We start from the raw sequence: 20,297 nt of genomic DNA, 5'->3' as shown, positions 1-20,297 counted from the left end.
AGCCTGCATGAAAAATCTCTGCTAAGAAGTCCAGGACTGCCTGAACAGGGGCAGTAAAGGGATCAATATTCTTGGCCTTAGCCCAATAAGAGAAAGCGTTTCCATTTGCTTGTATAAATCCTCCTGGTAGAGGATTTTAGCGAAGCTACTATGATGTCTCTAACTGGGTTAGAGATCAAAGGAAGCCTAGCTAAGGAAGGAAGTGGAGCAACCATGCTGTGAGGTTGAGAGAAGGGATTGACCGGTGCAGCTGACCCGATTGGTGAATCAGAAGATCTGGCACTGGGTCCAGATGCCACGGCTGCACCAAAAGGTGATGATGTAGGAACGGGAACCAAACTTGTCGAGGCCAGTAAGGGGCAATGAGAATCAATTTGGCTCTCAAAACGGTAGCTTTCTGGATAACCTGAGGGATCAGAGGAAATGGAGGGAAGGCATAAAGAAGTCCCTGGGGCCAATCCTGGGTCAGAGCGTCTCTGGGGGGATGGCCTGATGGAGGGAAGAGGCAGAAGAAGTCTGGACATTTGCTGTTTTGGGGAGTAGCAAAAAGATCGCAGCATGGACGACCCCATTCCAGAAAAATCTCTTCCGCTATGGATTGCTTGAGAGACCACTCGTGAGGCATGAGAATAGGCTCTGCTCAATCTGTCTGCTACAATGTTGGTTTTCCCAGGGATATGCGTTGCTACCAGAAACCGATGAGAGGAGATCGCCCATTGCCATAGTCTGAGCGCTTCTCGACACAAGGGGTAGGACTTGGTTCCGCCCTGTTTGTTGATATACCAAACTACAGACATGTTGTCTGTGTGGACTGCAATTGTCCCTACGGGAAGAAAGTCGTTGAGGGCTTGCAACGTTAAAAGCACTGCTCTCATCTCCAGGACATTTATGTGCAGATGGTACTCGAACGGCTGCCACGTCCCATGAACCATCCTGCCCTGATAATGACCCCCGCCACGCGATCAGGGAGGCATCCGTGGTGACAGTGGCTATCGGGGATGGGGTACAAAGTACCTGCCTTGGTGAACCTGAGGAGATGTGATCCACCAAGCAAGATGCTCTTTGCATGTCTGTGTCACCAGAATCTGGTGGCGCATTGGAAGTTGTTGGTATGACCATTGTGTGAACAGCATCCACTGAAGAAGGCGCATGTAGAATCGAGCCAGGGGAAGAAGAGTAATGGCCGCAGCCATGAGACCTAAAACCTTTAGAACCGTTCTGGCCTGTACTTTCTTGTTGGCCAGAATGATTCTGACATGACTCTGAATGTCTGAAACTCTTTGATCTGTAAGGGTAGCTGACATCCGAACAGTGTTTAAATTTGCGCCTATGAAGGTAATAGACTGGCAGGGCGATAAGGATGACTTTTTGAAGTTGATCGAGATGCCCAAATGAGAACAAAGGTTTATTGTGTAATCCCTGGCTTGTATAAGCTGATGCCTGGTGGTGGCTGACAGGAGCCAGTCGTCGAGATACGGAAACACCTGGAATCCTTGGCGTCTCAGGTGAGCCGTGACCACTGCCATGCATTTGGTGAACACTCTGGGGGCTGTAGTGAGACCAAAGGGCAGGGCTCTGAACTGGAAATGACTGGACCCCAGCCGAAAGCGGAGAAATCTCCTGGAGCGTCTGTGAATCTTGATGTGATAGTACGCATCCTGAAGATCTATTGAGCACATCCAGTTGTCCTTCTGTAAGAAGGGCAGAATTGACTGAAGAGTGACCATTCGGAATCTTGTCTTCCTGACAGACTTGTTGAGTCTGCTGAGATCAATATTGGTCTCCAGTCTCCCGTCTTTTGGGGACCAAAAAGAACCTTGAGTAGATTCCGGGCTCTGAATGGTCTGTTGTAACTGGCTGAATGGCTCTTTTTTGCAGTAGTTTTGAGACTTCTAACTCTGCAATTTCCCTTAGACCGGGTGGTACATCTGGAAGGGAACTTGAGGGAAGGGACTTTCCTCGAAAGGAATTATGTAACCCTTGGATATGATCGACTGTACCCATCTGTCTTGAGTGAGGGAATGCCAGGCTTCTGGGTACAGTGATAATCTTCCCGACTGCCTCCAAGGAGGGACAGCCGGGCAACATCTCAGGGATGCTGAAAGGGCTTGTCAGAGAGAGGCTCTCTGTTTCCCTGGTTTTCGGACCCCCTCTGCCTCTAGGCGTCTGTTGTTGTTACCCCTCTGCCTCTAGGGGTAAACTGACCACGTGAATCGGCGTGACTCCTTGGGATTTACGAACCACATTTTCCCACCTTTCTGTCCTTTGGGATAAGGTCTAGAAGGGGTGGAAAACGGACTCCTACAGCAGAAAGAGTCTTGCCGTCCTGTTCGCACCTGGTCAAAGTTTCCTTCACCTGAGGGCCAAACAAAGCTGACCCATCAAAGGGAGAATTTGTGAAGGGCCTTAAAGAGATCCATAAAATCACATAGCCGCATCCAGGCTTGGCGTCTAAGAGCCACACCTGTACCTGCGGCTCTACTCGCTCCATCAGCAGCATAAGATATTAGCCGCATGGAGGAGTTTGCAATGGAATTGAGGGTTCCTAGCTGCGAAGCAATTTTTCTTGAGCCCCTGCAGCTGTAGGATCCTGAACTACTTCACCCAGCTCCTTAAGGATATCCCTCTGGAGTCTGGTGAAGTGACATAGGTAATTCAGCGAGCATAGCAAAGGTCGCTGAGGAAAACATCCGCTTACCGTACCTATCCATGGTCCTAGAGTCCTTATTAGGAGGATGGACGGGTACGGAAGGATCTGCAAGTTCCTTTTTGGTGGCTGCAGCCACCACCATGGCATCAGCGGGGACACCCTTAGTGAGGAATTGCTTGTCACACGGGGCAGTGATAAATTTTGAAGGCCTCCTAGGGACTGGCTCTACAGAGTCAGGAGCTGCCCACGCCTTTCGTGCAATAACCTGCATAAGCGGGTCGAAGGCGGAGACACCCAGGAGGTGGAGGGCCGAGATCCAAACGCCTCTAGGTATACTGACTCATCCTCAGAGGGATTGTTGGTGGGCCAGTTTCCCCTCTGTTTAAGGAGTTCTAGGATGTCTGAGAAGGAGACATCCTCAGAAGAGGATCTAGGGGATCCCTCTGACTCATCAAAGTCAGTATCCGAAGTGACAGACTCGGGGGAGTCTACATGTTTCCTCTTACAAGTCCTCTTCCTAGGAGGATCTCCCGAAACATCAGGAGAATCCTCGGAAGAGGGGAAATTCCCAATGGGGAAACCTGAGGCGGAGGATCTCTGGGTCCTGTAGCAAGAGAAGTGGCAGAGATGTCAACAGGTACTATAGAGGGAGGAGCTACGGGAACAGACTGCTGACTGATACCAGTGGCCAGCACACTCTTCATCACCTCGAATGCTCCCCTCCCAGGCAGGTCCGAGAGAACCCGTTCCGAAGAACTAGGAACTCCAGGGACCACCGAAGGGAAGTCTCGAGGCAGATGTCGGAGCCGAGCTCACCAAGGCCGAGGCTCCAAGGGGAAGAGCGGGTTCGGACAAGGGTCCGATGCCACTCACCCCTCGGAGGAGACCATGGAAGCCCGACCACGAATCCCTCTAAGGAAGGTCTTGAAGAGGAGATAAGAGTAGAGGCTGAAGGAACAGAAGGGGTATCCGTCCTCCAGCCGTAGCAGTAACCATTCGAAGACTCCAACTCCAAGCTCTGGGGTAGAGTTGAAGGAGGAACTGTAACGGGGTGTGGACCAACAGTCGTCTGTTGAGACGGACTATGTAACATTTGGGCCAGTACCTGTGACTTAAGTAATCTGCTGACCACTCTCTCTAGGTCATGGTCTGACAGTCTGGATGACCTTGAAGATCGGCTCCGATGGCTCCGTTCCGAAAGAAGAGGTGAAGCCGGGCGAAAGTATCGGCTCCAAGGAAGGAGACCTCGACCTCTTCCTGGAATGAGCCATCGGAACCGATACTGTAGATCCTGTCGGAGCCGAAGACTTATCGGAGCCGACAGGAAGCCTCGATGTATCGGCTCCAGCCGGAGCCGATACAGCCACCAAAGTAACGGTGTCGGAGCCGATCGGAGCTGACACCGATGCCTGTGCCACATGAGTGTCGGAACCGATCGGAGCCGACACCGAAGTGGTCGATGCAGATTCGGCACCGATAGCCATCGGTGCCGAAGGCTGTTAAGCCAGAATCGGCTCCAGCGGGCCGATCTCGACTCGAATGAGTCGGGCGAGGCCGCAGGCTTAGACACAGAAGCCTGGGCCTTGGAAGATTTAGCTGATTTTGATGGAGCCGACTTAGCCGGAGAGCCCTCCGGCTTAAGAAGGCCCCTAAGTATCAGCTTGTTGCGTCTTTCCTGCAGGACTCTCTGGCTGAAGGAATGACAAATAGCACAGGAGTCCTGCAGGTGAAGAGGCCCCAGGCAATACAGGCAAGAAGTGTGACCGTCTGTCAGAGACATCTTCTGACAGCACGAGTCACACTTCTTAAAACCTGAGACCCTCTCCTTTGACATGGTGCTTACAAAACACACACACACACACCAGTCAAAAAATTAACTTAAATAAAATACCAAAAGGTATTCCTATAAAACAAACACACACACCCTAACAGGGAGGGGATGGGATGGGTAAAGTTTGACTAAAAAAAAAATTAGAAGAGACAGGGATTTTCTGTCAGAAAATGTAAATAATTAACTTATAACTAACAATTAAGGGTTTTTTTACAAAAAGGGGCTTAAATATCAAAAAAGTGAATCACTTACCAGGAGCTGGTAAAAGGAGGACCTCATAAGCGAAGCGGCAAACGAGATCTGGGTACTTACCGCCTTGCATCATGGGATATGGGGCTGCCTCGAGCTGGTAAAAGTGACTCTCGAGCTTAGCAAGTGCCGAGTCGGAGTTGAGGGATCGGCTCCGAACCCATCAAGCAAGAATGAAGGCGAGATTGACAACTTAACATTATACATTTAGACAGTTAACATAGTGCATGTACATTTCTTTTTTCTTCCAGCAGGGCACACTGTGGATGCATTTCAAACACAAACACTTTATATAAAACACCTTTTCAACACACGTCTGTTAGAACCAGTTTGATATACACGACATACATTTCTAATACAGTTGTAACACAAGCATCTTATATAAATCATGTTGATATTCACAAACATATAATTATATTTACAAAATTCCAGATAGCTGAGCTGGCAGTATTTCCCTTCATTATATGTCCTATCATCCTTGTGTCCAGATTCAGAATCTTTAATATCTTCAAGAAAGGAGGTACCCCTCTTTCTTTTATCAGAAACTACTTTACTAGAAGGATCAATACCCTGAATTAAACCCTGAGACAGATGTAGTAAACTACTCCTCCCTAAGGAAATTTGAAGAGAAGTAGATACATGCTTAGTTTCGGTTTCTTTTTAACAGGAAAATGGGATCAACAATGTTATTAATGGCAGAAGCGGCTTCCCCAGGAAGGGGCACAACATTCTGACAAAACAGGAAAGCCTCCCCTGTTCTCCTTCTCCCAGGACTGACAAGAGTGTCTCTCCCTTGTCCACTGAGGTGACCCCAACAGCCTCAGAGGATGTGGCTAAACCCTGGTCTATAGAGGATGTGTGTGCTACATCAGAGGGATCGGAGGTAAAAGGTGAGTGGCCTGGGATACAACTACTAGCCATGGCTGAGTCAGCCAGCTGCAGCTGAGACACATTACTAGGTTGCTGTGACAGAAAAGACTGTTTACTTAACTGTCTTTTCTTTTTGTGGCTGGAAGAAGAATTAACCATGCAACTAACAGATTGTTCCACAGTCAAGATGAAAATGGTGCCTTCATTCCTGACCATAACAAATACCAAATGACATTAAAAACTAAAAGTCTTTAGAAGTCACATTTTTCACAAACAAACACAATAAAAAACACTTTAAAACACTTTGCCAGCCCTGGGAAGTAAAATAAACACAAACTGTCCACAGGGAAAAAATGTTTTTCATCTTTTTTATACAACTTTTAAACTGACAGGAAAAAAGAGCACTCTTGTTTAACAGTACAGTGCAATCTCAATACAGTCTGTAAAAACACACATTCCCAGCAATAAAATAAGTTTCCTAAAGAGGAAGGTATTAATAATAAAGACATGTTATTGAATGGAAGTTTTTTCCCCCCAAAGGAAACTTAGCTGCCCAGCAAAGGAACAGCACTGATGCTTGATCATCTCAGAGTAGTGTACTCTATGGTGGCAGTAAAGCTCTGAAGGACTTAGCACTCAAACTTGTCTTTTAGTCAGCTCAGCTTCCCTGAAGGTTTGGAATTTGGCTTGTTGTTATATCCTTGGCAAGATATAATACAAATAGTTAAGGCTACTGCAGCAGTGATCAAATATGAAGAATAGTTATCTTCTCCATCTAATATATATGTCAATTATTTTTTGAATGTGTATTTCCAAATTTTATATTACATGCACACACTAATTTCTGGCAGGCTGATCTTTTACACAGTTGTTTCTTCTCATCTCCATTTGAACTCGTGTCATATTTTTCAAGACATTTTGTTTAAATGAAAACCCTCAAACATAAAATGAAATACATTTTCAAAACATTTACTTAAAACAAATACACAAAACTACGTACATCTTCAAAAAATGAAGGTTAGCACTGCAGATAGGAACAACTGTCCCAAATCAACTGCTGCACCCATGGGCATTACATAACTTTCCAATAATATATGTAATCCCAGACTAATGTATACTCTACCTTTCACTGTTTACATCTCTTCCCAAAATACACATGCAGTACAGAGTGACAGACTTGTTTGCAAGGCGCAAGTAATTGACTTGTATGTGATCACTAGTATATAACTAGTGGGTTTTGCCTTAGAAGACTAAGGCTATGGTATCCCATAGGTTTCTCCTTTCTACAAGATTTACTGACATTGGGCTTGGTGTAAAAATAGTAATGGGGGTTTGGGGAATGCATCCAAACCCACATTAGGGGTGCAGAGAGGCTTGCCCCCCATCAAAAAATGAAAGTTAAGTACTCAGCATAACAATATATCTGTGTTGTCTGTTTCCATCCTTTTGCAATGTATGGGTTTCAGATCCAACCTTGTATGCAGCTTCAACCACTTCTAAGCTTTGGATCTGGTGCTCAGGCTCCTCCCCTGTACCCATATCCCTGTGTAGAAAACAAGCTACCTTAGATCGAGTCTGCCCACCAACAAATGGAAATTTAAAAATATGAAGGTGTTGCCAGCAAAAAAACTTAGCCAACTTAAATGCTGCCAGCCTGTGAAAGGAGAACGAAAGAGAAAGGGAAGGAAAATACCTTCAGGAGCCAAGGCAAGATCAGCCAAAGCCATCTCGGAATGAGAAAATTATCTCCAATGGATCCAGAGAAGTCTTAATTCCCCTTTATTCATATCTTAGCAGACTGATTATTGAATATAATGCACCTTTTCACTCTTATTTATCTAGACGTATCATACAAGATGAGACACCTCAGAGATTCATAACTAAAAAGAAGTCAAAGCTTGGAATACAATAGTAATACACCAAAGAAAGATGTGATCTCTAAGTGGAGGCCATAGTATGCACCCTCAGAGGAAAGCCTTGGATAATGTGCGAGTTGGAATGGGTCTATGATTTTCACCCATATGGAAAGAGAATACTGGAGCTAACCGTATTTTGATTTTGGAATAGCTGTTTCCACATTGAGAAAGATGTGCAAAGAAATCCAAAATTGCTGGAAGAGGGGCTGAAAAAGGATCAGTATTTTTTTCAATCGCCCAAATAGAAAATCTTTTCCATTTGCTCTTACAAATCTAATAAATTCTAATAAAGTTTGTAGATTTAATAAAATCTAATAAGGTGAGGGTTTTGGAAAGAAGACAAAATGTGGGCAACAGAAGATAAAAATCTGGACTGTCGAACCATCAGTGGAATTGGAGAAATAATGTGGTCAGTTTGAGGGACTGAATGTTCACATCAGGTGATCCCAACAGGTGAGAGAAGATCTGGACCCAGGTCCAGCACCCAGAAAGGGTGGACTAGATAAGGCCAGAAGAAAAGAAGCCAGATTTGTCAAGACCAATAAGGGGCTATGAGGATGACTGTGACCTTCGTCACAAATGTTTGCTGAAGAAACTTTAGAATCCTAGGCATCGGGGGCAGGTATACAGGAGTCCCGTGGGCCAAGGGTATGTTAGTGCATCCCTGGGTGATCCACCCTCTTGGGGCATTAGAGTGAAGAATTTGTTTCATTTGATTTTGTGGAGAGAGAAGAAGAGACAGCAACACAGTCAGCCCCAACAGCTAAAAATCCACTCTGTTACTAATGGGTTGAGGGACCACTCATGAGGCAGCAGAATAGATCTGCTCAACCTGTCTGCAAGGAAACTGGATTTTCCCCTGGGACATGCATTGTTATTAGAAAGCAGCAAGAAGATATTGCCCATTGCCACACTCTCATGGCCTCTCAACACAAAGGATAAGACCTGGTTCCTCCCCGTTTGTTGATGTACTAAACAACTGCCATGTTGTCTGTCTGAATAGATATCATACAAAGGGAGACCGTCCTGAAAGGCATACAATGCTAAGAAGAACTGCTCTCATCTCCAATACGTTTATGTGAAGACTGACCACTGTTTGGGACCATGTACTTTGGGCTGTCTTTCCCAGATAATGCCCATCTCACCCCAGTTGGGAAGTATCCATTGTCACTGCAGCTTTAGGAAAGGAAGAATTAAAGGACATCCCTGTAGAACATGAGAAGTTTCTAGCAACCACTGTATGTGAGCTCTGAAAACGTTCATTAGAATCACTATAAAAGATGTGGGTTGTCTCCTGAGTTGACCATTGAACCAACAGAGTCTACTGAAGTAGTCTCAAGAAAAATCTGGCTAGTTACACTAATGTGATTTGTCAAATTCTTATGAAAACAAATGAAATCTAAGGTAGCTTGCTCTCCACACACAGATTATGATTAGGGGAGGAGCCGGGGCACCAGATCCAAAGCTTAAAAAGTGGCCAAAGCCAGATCAGAGATTGGATCCAAGATCCATACTTTTACCAATTAGTTTTAGTTATCTCTAAATTGTAAATGTTACTCAAATTCAAGTGAGGTTATTCTTTTGTGATCACAGTTATGTGGGAATCACAAAAAGTTTATAGCTTATCATGGCAACAGAATACAAGTAAATGTTAATACAATCTATTCTCAAGAAATTAACATCATTGCCTTCACCTTGAGAAGGCAAACTGTCTCCCTACAGCTATCCAAGACATACTTTTTTCACACTTTATTTACTGTAACTTTTTGTTACTCTATAAGAACTACTGCCCTTATTATTCTATCCTCTCCTTATGGCCTATGTAGTGAAACTGATGCATAACATAATGAAACCAATTCTCAAAAAAAAAAAAAAAAATATGTACTCACCATAATGTTCCATCTGTGTTGTCTATCTTCAACTGATGGGTTTGGATTGCAGTCTCGAATTCAATCGAGATGTTCCTACCAGATCCTCTGATCCAAAACTCTCGAGCTTCTCCCTTTACCCACAATACCCTACCAACCTAACATACATCAGATTAAGTTTGCTGTCTTAGATATAAAAGGAATACAACTTAAAGGAGTTAATAAACAGAGAATCAGAAAAAGAAGCTGGAGCTAAAAACAAGGAGCAAGGTTCCTGAGAAAACTCTTAGGTCTTTCCAGAAGCAAAGGGATGGGGGCTGGAGGACGGGAAGTTGAGGAGAACGCATATGGAATGTTATGGTGAGTACATAACTTTTTTATCTGATGTTCTCCTTTTCATGCATTCCTCAACTGATGGGTCAGAGTCCCCAGATACTCGAACCTTGGATGGCTCTCATGAAAGGATATTCCAGAGTACTGTGGAGTTGAAGGCAGCTCTATTCCTGGAAACCAAATCCAACTTGTAATGAGCACTAAAAGTGTGAGCATTAGTTTCAGTTGCAGCTGCACAAATGCCATCTATGGAAGCCCTTGACCAAAAAACTGAAGAGACTGCCACAGACCTCATGGAATGAGCTCTAGGAGATGTAGGCAATGATAAACATCTTTTACTATAGAAAAAGGAGGTACAATCAGTTAAACATTTGGCAAATGTAACTTTGGAACTTGACTTTCCCAATTTGTTAGGAGAAAAGGAAAGAAACAAGTGTTCAGTTTTCCTGAAATCCTTGGCTCTGTGGAAGTAAAAGCAACATTGTCTTTGCACATCCAAAAATGGAGAATGTATTCTCTCTTATTTGAGAAGTTTGGAAAGAAAGCTTGGAGGTTAATGACCTGGTTAATGTTGGACTCAAAAGCTACCTTAGACAATAAAGATATGTTGGTATGCAAGAACACCCTGTCCTTGTGGAAGACCTGGTACATTGATTTAGAAGATAGAGACTGGAGTTCAGATACTTGTCTAGAGACCAGAAAAATTGTTTTCCAAGATGGAAATTTTAGATATGACCTGGCTGAAGGTTCAAAGGGAGCTTGGATCAGGGCCTGAAACACAATAGTTAAATGCCAAAGAGGAGCAGGATCCTTTAATTAAAGTCTTAATTAAAAAGACCCCTTTGAGAAAGGCTTTACATAATTTAGAAGCTAAGATAGTTATTTTCACTTAGGCGAAAGTTTGAAATGGCAGCCAACTGGACCCTAATAGTAGATAAGCTAGCCTGTTCATTGAAAATTGAAGTTAAAAGCTCAAATATAGATGGTGCAGGGACAGAAGAGGGTCCAGATCCCTGCTAAGGGCCCAAAATACACATCTCTTCCATTTTCTTTTGTAAATCCTTCTAGTAGAAGCTTTCTGAGAAGATAGCAAAATATAACAAACGAAGGAGGACAGTCTGGGCTGTCTAGTCATCAATGGAATTGGAAAAACCATGCAGTCATTTTGAGACCTTTTATGCCTGGATGAGTGATGTCTATCGGGTCAGACAGGAGGTCTGAAGATGGATCCAGTATCCAGGGCAGAGACAGAAGGGGAGGCTAGAGGAAGGGGAACCAAATCTGATGAGGCCAGAAGGGGGCAATGAGGATAACTGTGCTCTTCAACCAGAATGATTTCCGTAGAAATTTAGGAATGAGAGGTAACGGTGGGTAGGCATAAAGGAGACCAGAGTGCCAATCATGGACTAGAGCATCTCTCGATGACTCCCCCCACTGGAGGGATCAGAGCAAAGAACCTGCTGCACTTCTTGTTTGGGGAAGACGCAAATAGGTCGTAGCATGGTTGGCCCCATTGATGGAAAATTCTCTCTGCTACTTAGATTGAGAGACCACTGGTGAGGCATCAGAACAGAGCTGCTTGGTTTGTCTGCAGTCATGTTGGTTTTCCTGGGAATGTATGTGCTATAAGAAAGCCACCAAAAGAGATCGTCTATTGCCAAGCACTCACTGCTTCTCAATATGGAGGGCAAGATCTGGTTCCTCTCAGTTTGTTGATGTACCACACCACTGACATACTGTCCAGCTGAATAGCAATAGTCCTGGACGGGGGAACATCTTGAAATACTAGAAATGTTCTCATTTCTAGGACACTGATACATATCTTAGCCTCTGTGGGGGACCATGTACCCAGGACTGTCCTTCCCATGTAATACCCCCACCCACCCCAGTTGGGAGGTGTCCATGTTCACCATGGCTATGGGCAGGGAAAGAACAAATGGACAACCTTCAGAGAGTTTGTTCATATGAATTCACCAAAGAAGATACATTTTGCATGCCGGTATGATCTTGACTGGAGTGCTTAAAGGATGCTGAAGGATGGACCACTAGATTGACAAGGTCTATTAAAGTATTCACATGTGGATCCTGGCCAAAGAAATGAGGGTGAAAGCAGCTGCCATAGATCCCAAGGCTTGTAAAATGTGTCATGCTGAAAGAGAAGAATTTTGCACAACTTTCCTTACCTAGGATCTCAGTGTCTGAATTCAAGCAAAAGAAAGAGAAGCTATCTGATTTACTGTGTTCAGACGAGCACCTATGAACTCCAGACCCTAAGCAGGTGTGAGCTGCAATTTATTGAAACTGACTGTGATGTCTAGATGGATGCACAACTGACGCTAGTAGTCCCTTGTTTGTAGGAGATGATGCCTGGTTGAGGGAGACAGGATCCAGTTGTTTAAGTATGGAAACACTCAGAATCCCAGCAGTCTCAAGTAAGCTGCTACCAATGCAACACATTTGGTGAACACCCTGGAGGCTCTGGTGAGAACAAAGGGCAGTGCTCTGAACTGGTTATGACTGACTCCCAGCCTGAAGAGCAGATATCTTCTGGGGTGCCTGTTCATTTTGATGTGATAGTACACATCTTAAAAATTTGTTGAGCACATCTAATCATCCTTTCACAGCAGAGGCAAAATGGACTGAACCATGACCATCGGAAACCTTGAATACTATATGAACTGATTTAGTTTGCTGAGGTCCAGAACTGGTCTCAAGTCCCCTGTCTTTTTTGGCACCAAGAAGAACCATGAATACATCCAGGATCCTGTCTGGTCTGGGAGGACTAGGGTTGCCACCTTCTCAGATGGTCAAAGTGGGACAATTGTGGTACAAACATCAGATTTTGCAGGCCAAAACATACCCACGTCCAGTACAAGGGACACAACTTCACTTTTTTTTAAAATACAAGCTTATTCTTGTAGCATTTTAGTTGCTTATTCTGTTTCTTATAACATTTAGGTGCTTTAGATACAGAATAACTGTTTTATGCAACTATTACATAAAATATAGGAAATAAGTTTGCCCTAATATTTCAGGATAGTTGCCATTCTTACAATACTTTTGCAGGACACAAATGCCCAAAGAGGGACTGTCCCTCGCAACGTGGGACAGGTGGTAACCCTAGGGAGGACCTCCTGGATGACTTTTTTTTGTAGCAGCTTTTCTATTTCTAATGCTGCTGCTTCCCTCTGACTGGTGGAACATTGGGGATTATTTTCAATTTTGTATGGTAAATTTGGGGAAATAGTATGATATATCCTCTGTATATAATGCTCTATAGCCAGGGATCTGCTGATAGCCAGGCTGTTTGATGAAGAGATAAACATCCTCCAACTACCTCCAGAGGGCAACAGTTGGGCCTCCCTTCAGGAGTGCTGGTAGGGCTTACCCAAAAAGGAATCCCAGAAGCCCTGGTTCTGCAGACCACCTCTGCTGCAGAGGTGGCATTTTGTATCCGAGTTCCCCCCTCTGCTTCTGGGGAAACTATCAACACATGAGTCTTGAAAAGGACCCTGGGATTTCCAAAACCACACTTTTCTACCTCACTGTTGATTCCTTGAGAAAGGTCTTTGAGGGGTAGAAAAATGTATGTCTATGGTAGACAGAGTCTTTCCCTCTTTCTCACATCTGGAGATCACACCCTTTACCTTGGGGCCAAATAATGAAGATCCATCAAAGGGAACACTGATGAATGATGACTTAAAGGGCTCTACAAAATCATATAGTCACATCTAGGCATGTTTCCTAATGGCTATGCCTGAACCTACTGCATTTAAGTACCCACTGCTGCATGGAAGATCAGCCTCATGGATGCATTAGAAGTTGACTGGAGAGTGGCTAGTTGCAAGGAAACTCTAATTTGGTCCTCAGCATACATGGACTCATTAAGAAATCTGGAAAACTCTTTGGTCAAATTTCCTTGTAACTTTGTAAATTGTGCCAGGTATTTCAGTGATCAGAGTGCAAAAGTCTCTGTCCAAAGCCCTGGGCTCTCTGTTAGGGGGATGGACAGAAGAGCTGCGTTTTGCAAGCTGTTTTTTTGGTGGTAGCCACCACAACCATGGGATCAACCAGGACTTCCTTGCTCCAGTGTACCTGGTCCTAAGGATGAGCTATAATTGTATCAGATCATTTGGGGAATGGCTCCACAGTATCCAGCTCCTTCCTTGCCAGGCAAAGAACAAGATGTATGAATTTGTCAGCTGGTGGAATCACCCAAGAAGTAGATGGGCCAGACCCAAAAGCCTCCAGGATCACGGATTCTTCCTGGAAGGACTTAGAAGACCAACCACCTTTTTATTTTACGAGTATAGGATGTCTCCAGGTGGAGATCTGCAGGACTCTTTTCCTTCATCAAAATCAGTGTCCTTGATGAGAGATTCCGCAGGGAAATTTAGATGTCTCGTTTTACACGCCCTCTTCCAAGGGACTTCCTCAGTGGGGTGGTCTGGAGAAGTATCAGAAGAGATGAGGATATCCTGAGGGACAGGTTGGACACTTGATCAGGCTGGCTTTTCCAGTGGAACGGATGAATGAGGCAAAGAGCAGAGAACTGAAAAAGGTAAAGTTGTCTGATCCGAAGAGGGCAGGAATGTCCTTTCTCTAGATAAAGAGATGGCCATCTCCACAGCCTCAAAAGTAGAATACCTGGGTGAAACAGAAGTCAATGGCAAAGGAGTCCAATGAGGACATCTCAAGGGCTCTGAAACAGTGGGTCAAATCAGAGAAGGAGAGACAGAGGGAAGTGGACAAAAATTCGACTCGAAGATCCAGACGGAGTCAGAGGTGGGAGCATCCCCATCTGGATCTGAGCTCTGAGAACTTTTCTCATCATCCTATCACATCAGCTTTGGATAAGCTTCTGGAAGACCTAAGAGAAGAGAAGATGTGGAGGATGGAGTTCTTGAATGTCTGCACAGGGGAATCCCTCCAAGAAGGGTGAAGGGAGTCAAGAAGTGACTGAATCCGGTAGGAGCGGAGGAGTTTGGATACAGGGGGATTTAGATTTAGAGCCATTCACATCAGCAGTTGTCAGATCTGACTTTTTCGACATCTTAGTTGGAGGCTCCTATGAAGGGGCTAATAAGGTAGTGAGGTTTGGTGACCTCATACATGACTCTTTATTCGTAAAAGCCAAGTCTTACTTCCTCTTGTTCAGTTTCTTAGAGGGGGTTTGAGCCCCAGCTACAGAAGCAAAAGAAGTAGAAGAGATAAGGCCCTTCAACACTAGCTTGCTTCTATGATCAGTAAAGCTCTGTAATTGAACCAAGAGCAAATAGAGCAATCCACATCCAAATGAGCGGGTCCCAAGCAATATACACTTTCCCTGTGGGCATCTGAGTAAGGGATTTTATATCCAAATGTAATGCACTTTTTAAACCCAGTAGGCTTGTCAGCCATACTGGAAGTCTACAAAGAGAAAAAAAATTTTAAGACTTTGTAAATAGAAGATTTTTTTTTTATTTTAAAGAAGAAGAAGAAGAGAAAATAATATGAATATAAAGGAACAACTACCAAAAATGGCAGTGTAAAGGATACTCTTATGAGTAACAATAAATTTTTAAAATAACAGCGTAGCAATGATGGTACTTTAGAGAAGTACTGATAAAAACAGTAGCAGTAAAAACAGTAATTAGCTAAAAGATACTAGCAAACTTGGAAGGTAGGTAGAAGGAAGTCAGATTAGATGTAGAGAGAAAGTTCTTGTAACTCATAAAAGTTTTGAAAATAACTCCTAAAGCTCGAGAGCGAAATATGCATCTGAAGCTGAATGGCAGCAAAAGAGATCTGAGGTATGTTAGGTTGGTGCAGCATTACTGGTAAAGGGAGGAGCTTCAGAGTTTTAGATCAGTGGATCTGGTGGAAGCAGCCAAGTAAGATTCAAGTTTCTGATCAGAACCCATCAGTTGAGGAATGAATGAAAAGTATAGTATCAGATCTGCAGAGTAAGATACTACATGTACCATACACCAACTGCACATATGTGTGTGTGTGTGTGTGTGTGTGTGTGTGTATAGAAGGTCAAATCACAGAAAAAGTATTTGCTCATCTGAAGTACTTTTTCATGCATTTATTTATGTTGCATTTAAAGTGAGAATCTGGAGAAATTTGATTGTATACGGACTACAAATGGATAGGAGCTCATTCTGGTCTACCAATTGCTGCCTTTGCATCTTCATTTCTAGAAGTTGCAGCAATGCTAAAATTTGCAGGAATGGTAAGGTCTGCCTACCTAAATATTATGGGTCTGCAGGTAATAAGCTTCAGTAATACTTGCTGAAGATAATCTAAAGTATCAAGAAATAAACTAAAAATCTAATTGTCATTTGGAATAAGAATCAACTATTTAACTTTCATGATTTATACTTTAGAGTAGCACTCCACAACTAAACCATGCATCTGGTAAACTCTGAAAAATGTTTTTTCATTATTGTTGGGAGAATGCAAAAAGTAAAAGTGCTTCTTAGGCCTAAAAAGGCCTGAAACAATGAAAAAGTCTGCATCAAGGTTATATGGCTTAGGAGTAGGAAAAACATACATTTCTACATGACTTAAACAAAGGATGACACATGCTTCTGTGAGATAGTCATAACAGGCAAAGAACTGACAGCTGAACAAGAAAAGGGAAAAATACATTTAACACAATTTTACAAACACCTGTGAAAAATTAAAACTTAAGCATATTTCTGTTAAGCTGGGAAAATAAATCAAAAAGTTTATTTACTGGTACTTTCTCGCCTTCTTTGGAAATTACTGAAAGGATACGATCATAATCCTTGGAATGGAATTCTACTTCATTTATGTTATCGAATATTCCTAATAAATGTGCCTGCAGTGAAATGAAAGAAAAATATCAGGACATCATTTCCATGAACGTGTATAATAATTTATTGCAAAATCTGATTTTACTGTTTTTAATAGTCATAAAATAACTGTCCATATATTAAAAGAAAATAAGAACACTTAGATAAAAAAGAAGTTATGTACTCACAATAATGTTCCATCTGTGTTGTCCATTTTCATTCTTCCTCACTTATGGGTTCCGGATCCGATCCTCGGATCCGACTCAGCCACATTTTCAAGACTTTGGATCCTAATCTCAAGCTCCTTCGTCTACCCACATTGAAAGATCGAGTTTGCTGCCTACTGCTTACTACTTTATGGAGACAGGACAGAAATGGAAAAGGATTAAGATTAAAAACAAAACTTACTAGGGACATGAAAAGTCCTATACCATCTAAAATCCTTATAAAAATGACAAGGCCAGGAGATGGCTGGGAGGGATGGTGAGGAAGAATGAAAATGGAAAACACAGATGGAATGTTATGGTGGGTACATAACTTCTTTATCTGATGTTGTCCTTGTCATTGCTCCTCACCTATGGGTTAGAATCTCCAGAAACACAACTCTTGGGAGGCCCTGAAAAAATGATATGCCAGAGCACTGTCAAACCAAGGGAGCTCTGTGTCTGGAGTCAATGCCCAACTGGAAATGTGTCATGAATGTAAGAGTCCCTGATTACATGACTATAGCACAGATAACATCGATAGAAGTTGTGTAAGGAAGGTAAAATACAGTCACCAAGGAGCTACTAGAATGAGCTCTAGGATGACTAGGCAATTTCAGCCTGTTGGGAGTCTAGACCAAGTGGCTGCAGCAAAAACATTTTCATCAATAGAGTCTGGAGGAAAGGGCAGGAAAAATAATTCCAAATATTTTTGGAAGTAAAAATAGTGAAACAGTCAGTAACCTATATGACCAGGATAATAAAGGAAAATGGCTGACCTAAATGGCTAGCAGGACCAAACACAAAACAGCTGATCAAAGTTTCCATACTGTATGGTGCTGAGAAGTAGAAGACATACTTATATAGGGACTTTTGACATAAGGAGGCTTGACATACAAGTTGTAAAGTTGTGAAAAACTTCATGCCAAAATAATTACTACTGAAAGGGAACATTTCCCTGAAGGAATTCTGATATCAAGATTGCTCACAGGTTCAAGGGTTTTATTTATTTATTTTTTTGGTCAAAAGAGGACTGAAAGGATAGCCGAGGCCTAATCCTTCTGGATTTGAGAGGAGAATGTGGAATCATGGTAGAGGAGGATAGATATGCAGGATATATGGGCCAAGGGCCCCTTATGAACTGGAACATTTCTTGAAGACTGCCCCCAAAAGGGGACCAGAGTGAAGTGTATGCATTGCCATAGTTTCTAAGAAAGGAGATGGGGGTAGTGGAAGACTTACAGCATAAAAAAACTGCTCTCACGTGGGAGAGACCACTCATTTAATTTCCCTGGGGAAACCATGAGGTTGGACTATTCACTTAATATGCGCCCGCAACATAGCTGGGGAGTATTTGCAGTTACTGTAGCTAACACAGGCAGAATAGAGAACGGTTAGGCAGGAAAATCTGTCTTTTGACTGAGTCCACCAGCAATATGTTCAGGGAGAAACTGGAGGCTGGTAGGGGATAGACTATTGAACAGTCAGAGTCTACTGAAAGAATTAACACGAACCAAACCTCCAATAAACCACCTCCGATAAACCACAAGTAAACACAAAATAAGCACCAACGCTCCAAACTTTAATTTCAGTTACAGTGACCTGGTACCTTGGCCATTCGCCTTCAAGAATCAAAATAACATCGCACATTACCACCATGTATATGCCCATGCAAACAAGCAATCACAAATCCAGTTACATGATTTGCACCTCCTTAAATACATTAATACATAAATTAGTGCTCAAAACAGATCCCTTTATAAATCTTAGTTAAAGCATCTTACATAACACACACATTAAACATTTCAAACATTTTTAAATATTTTTAAACTTTTTATAAATTGTTTTTTAATATTTATAAAACACAAGAGCAGTGATGATATAAATATGCTACATATTCATAGGTTCATAGGTTAGTACTAAGCTAACTGCCCTTGCGAGCCATTTTAAGCTTAGCCAATTATCCCTTGTGAGACTCAAACCCTGCACCTTGTGTTTGTAAGGCAAACACTGTAACCATTAGGCCACCCTCCCAACCCAAATTAAACATTTACTTCCTGATTTAAACCAATAGGGAACAACGTTTTGTACTTAAAAATTAACTTTGCTTCCAGTTCTAATAACTTTCCTATATAGTCACCCCCTCTTGGTAAGAAAGGTTTCGCAAGAAGACAATAAAAAATCCAGAGTCAACACCCCCATGTGTTTCCATAAAGTGCTTAGCTACAGAACTAAAAGTATTCCTATTTCTGACATCTCCTACATGTTCCAAAATATGGACCTTGACCCTACGTTTTGTCTGACCCACATACCATTTTGGCTTAGAGCAGTTGCAACCTATAATATATACGACTCCAGCAGAGTTACAGTTAAAAGAATCCTTTGCCATGAACCGTCTCCCATTAATCCTCATCCCTGATAAAATTCCTCACCTTCGAACATACACTACAGTGGCCACAAGCAACCATGCAATATGACAATTTACTCACATTCCTGGGCACACACATAATTTAACATCTCTAAGATTCCTACTTCTTTTAAAAGAGAAAGTAATGTGTTTTGGGAACAAATGACCAATATTTTCATCCTCATTTATAATATACCAAAACCTTTTCACAATGTCCACCAGAATGTCCATCAGAAAAAGGCGAGAACCTGGTAAAAAAATATTTTTTCTTTACAGTCATAAACATCAGATTGTATATCTTGATGTACTCTTCTTCTACAGGTCTTCAATGTCACACTCCCAAAACACATGATTTTGTACTTTCAGTCTATTCCTCACTATACCCCCTACTTCTTAACCTAACTTCAACTTCATTCACTTCCTCTATTTTCAAACACTCATCACTAGTATGATCAAAAATCCTTTTAAACTCACCATATGGCAAAGAGGGGTCTATATTATATGAACGAAAGTTCATATAAGTGAACGCTCAATAAGCAAAAATCCCGGACATCAAAAACAATATTGTGGGAGGCTGCACCCCCCCACTAAATATATATTCCAACTCTATAATCGCACTACAGTGAGGAAAGGGCAAAAACTCGAATCTTCACTGTACTGCGATCCCACAACATGCACCTCCATGTCTGGGATTTTCGCTTATTAGAGCGTTCGCTTATATGAATTTTTGTTCATATAATAACATAGACCCGGCAAAGACTCCAACAAATGCCCAGGATGCATGCTAGTAGCATGTAAAACATTACTGACAGTTGTTTCCTTTCTATAAGGTCTATATCTACTAGAACTCCTTTCAAAATCAGGGTAGCATCCAAAAACGTCATACTTTTATGATTCACTTCATAGGAGAATTTCAAACCATGGCAATTACTATTTAAAGTCTCAAAAAATTCACAAATTCCTTTACATCACCTCTGCAAATCAAAATCAAATCATCTATGTACTTTTTATAGAATACCACACTATTTTTATAAAAGTTAGTTGGCTATATAAATTGCTTCTCAAATTGCCCCATATATAATACAGCATAAGGGGAGGTAAAAGCAGCCCCCATAGCTGTACCTTTGTTGCAAAAAGCAACTCCCTTCAAACACAAAATAGTTGTGG

At 42.4% G+C, this 20,297-nt stretch overlaps 1 protein-coding gene across 1 annotated transcript in view; it reads right to left on the bottom strand.

The window, feature by feature from the left end:
- The window catches only part of LOC122816787 (dynein axonemal heavy chain 8-like), a 9,517,065-nt gene that overhangs the window by 3,410,635 nt on the left and 6,086,133 nt on the right, over positions 1 to 20,297 (bottom strand). Inside the window, 1 exon segment of the mRNA XM_044089814.1 lies at positions 16,442 to 16,546. Coding sequence (XP_043945749.1) covers positions 16,442 to 16,546 — 105 coding nt within the window.

Source organism: Protopterus annectens, chromosome 1.part1 (assembly GCF_019279795.1).
Source record: "Protopterus annectens isolate FY-2018-M chromosome 1.part1, PAN1.0, whole genome shotgun sequence".
In the NCBI taxonomy this organism is placed as follows: Eukaryota; Metazoa; Chordata; order Ceratodontiformes; family Protopteridae; genus Protopterus; species Protopterus annectens.
This window is presented reverse-complemented; position numbering and strand designations above follow the sequence as displayed.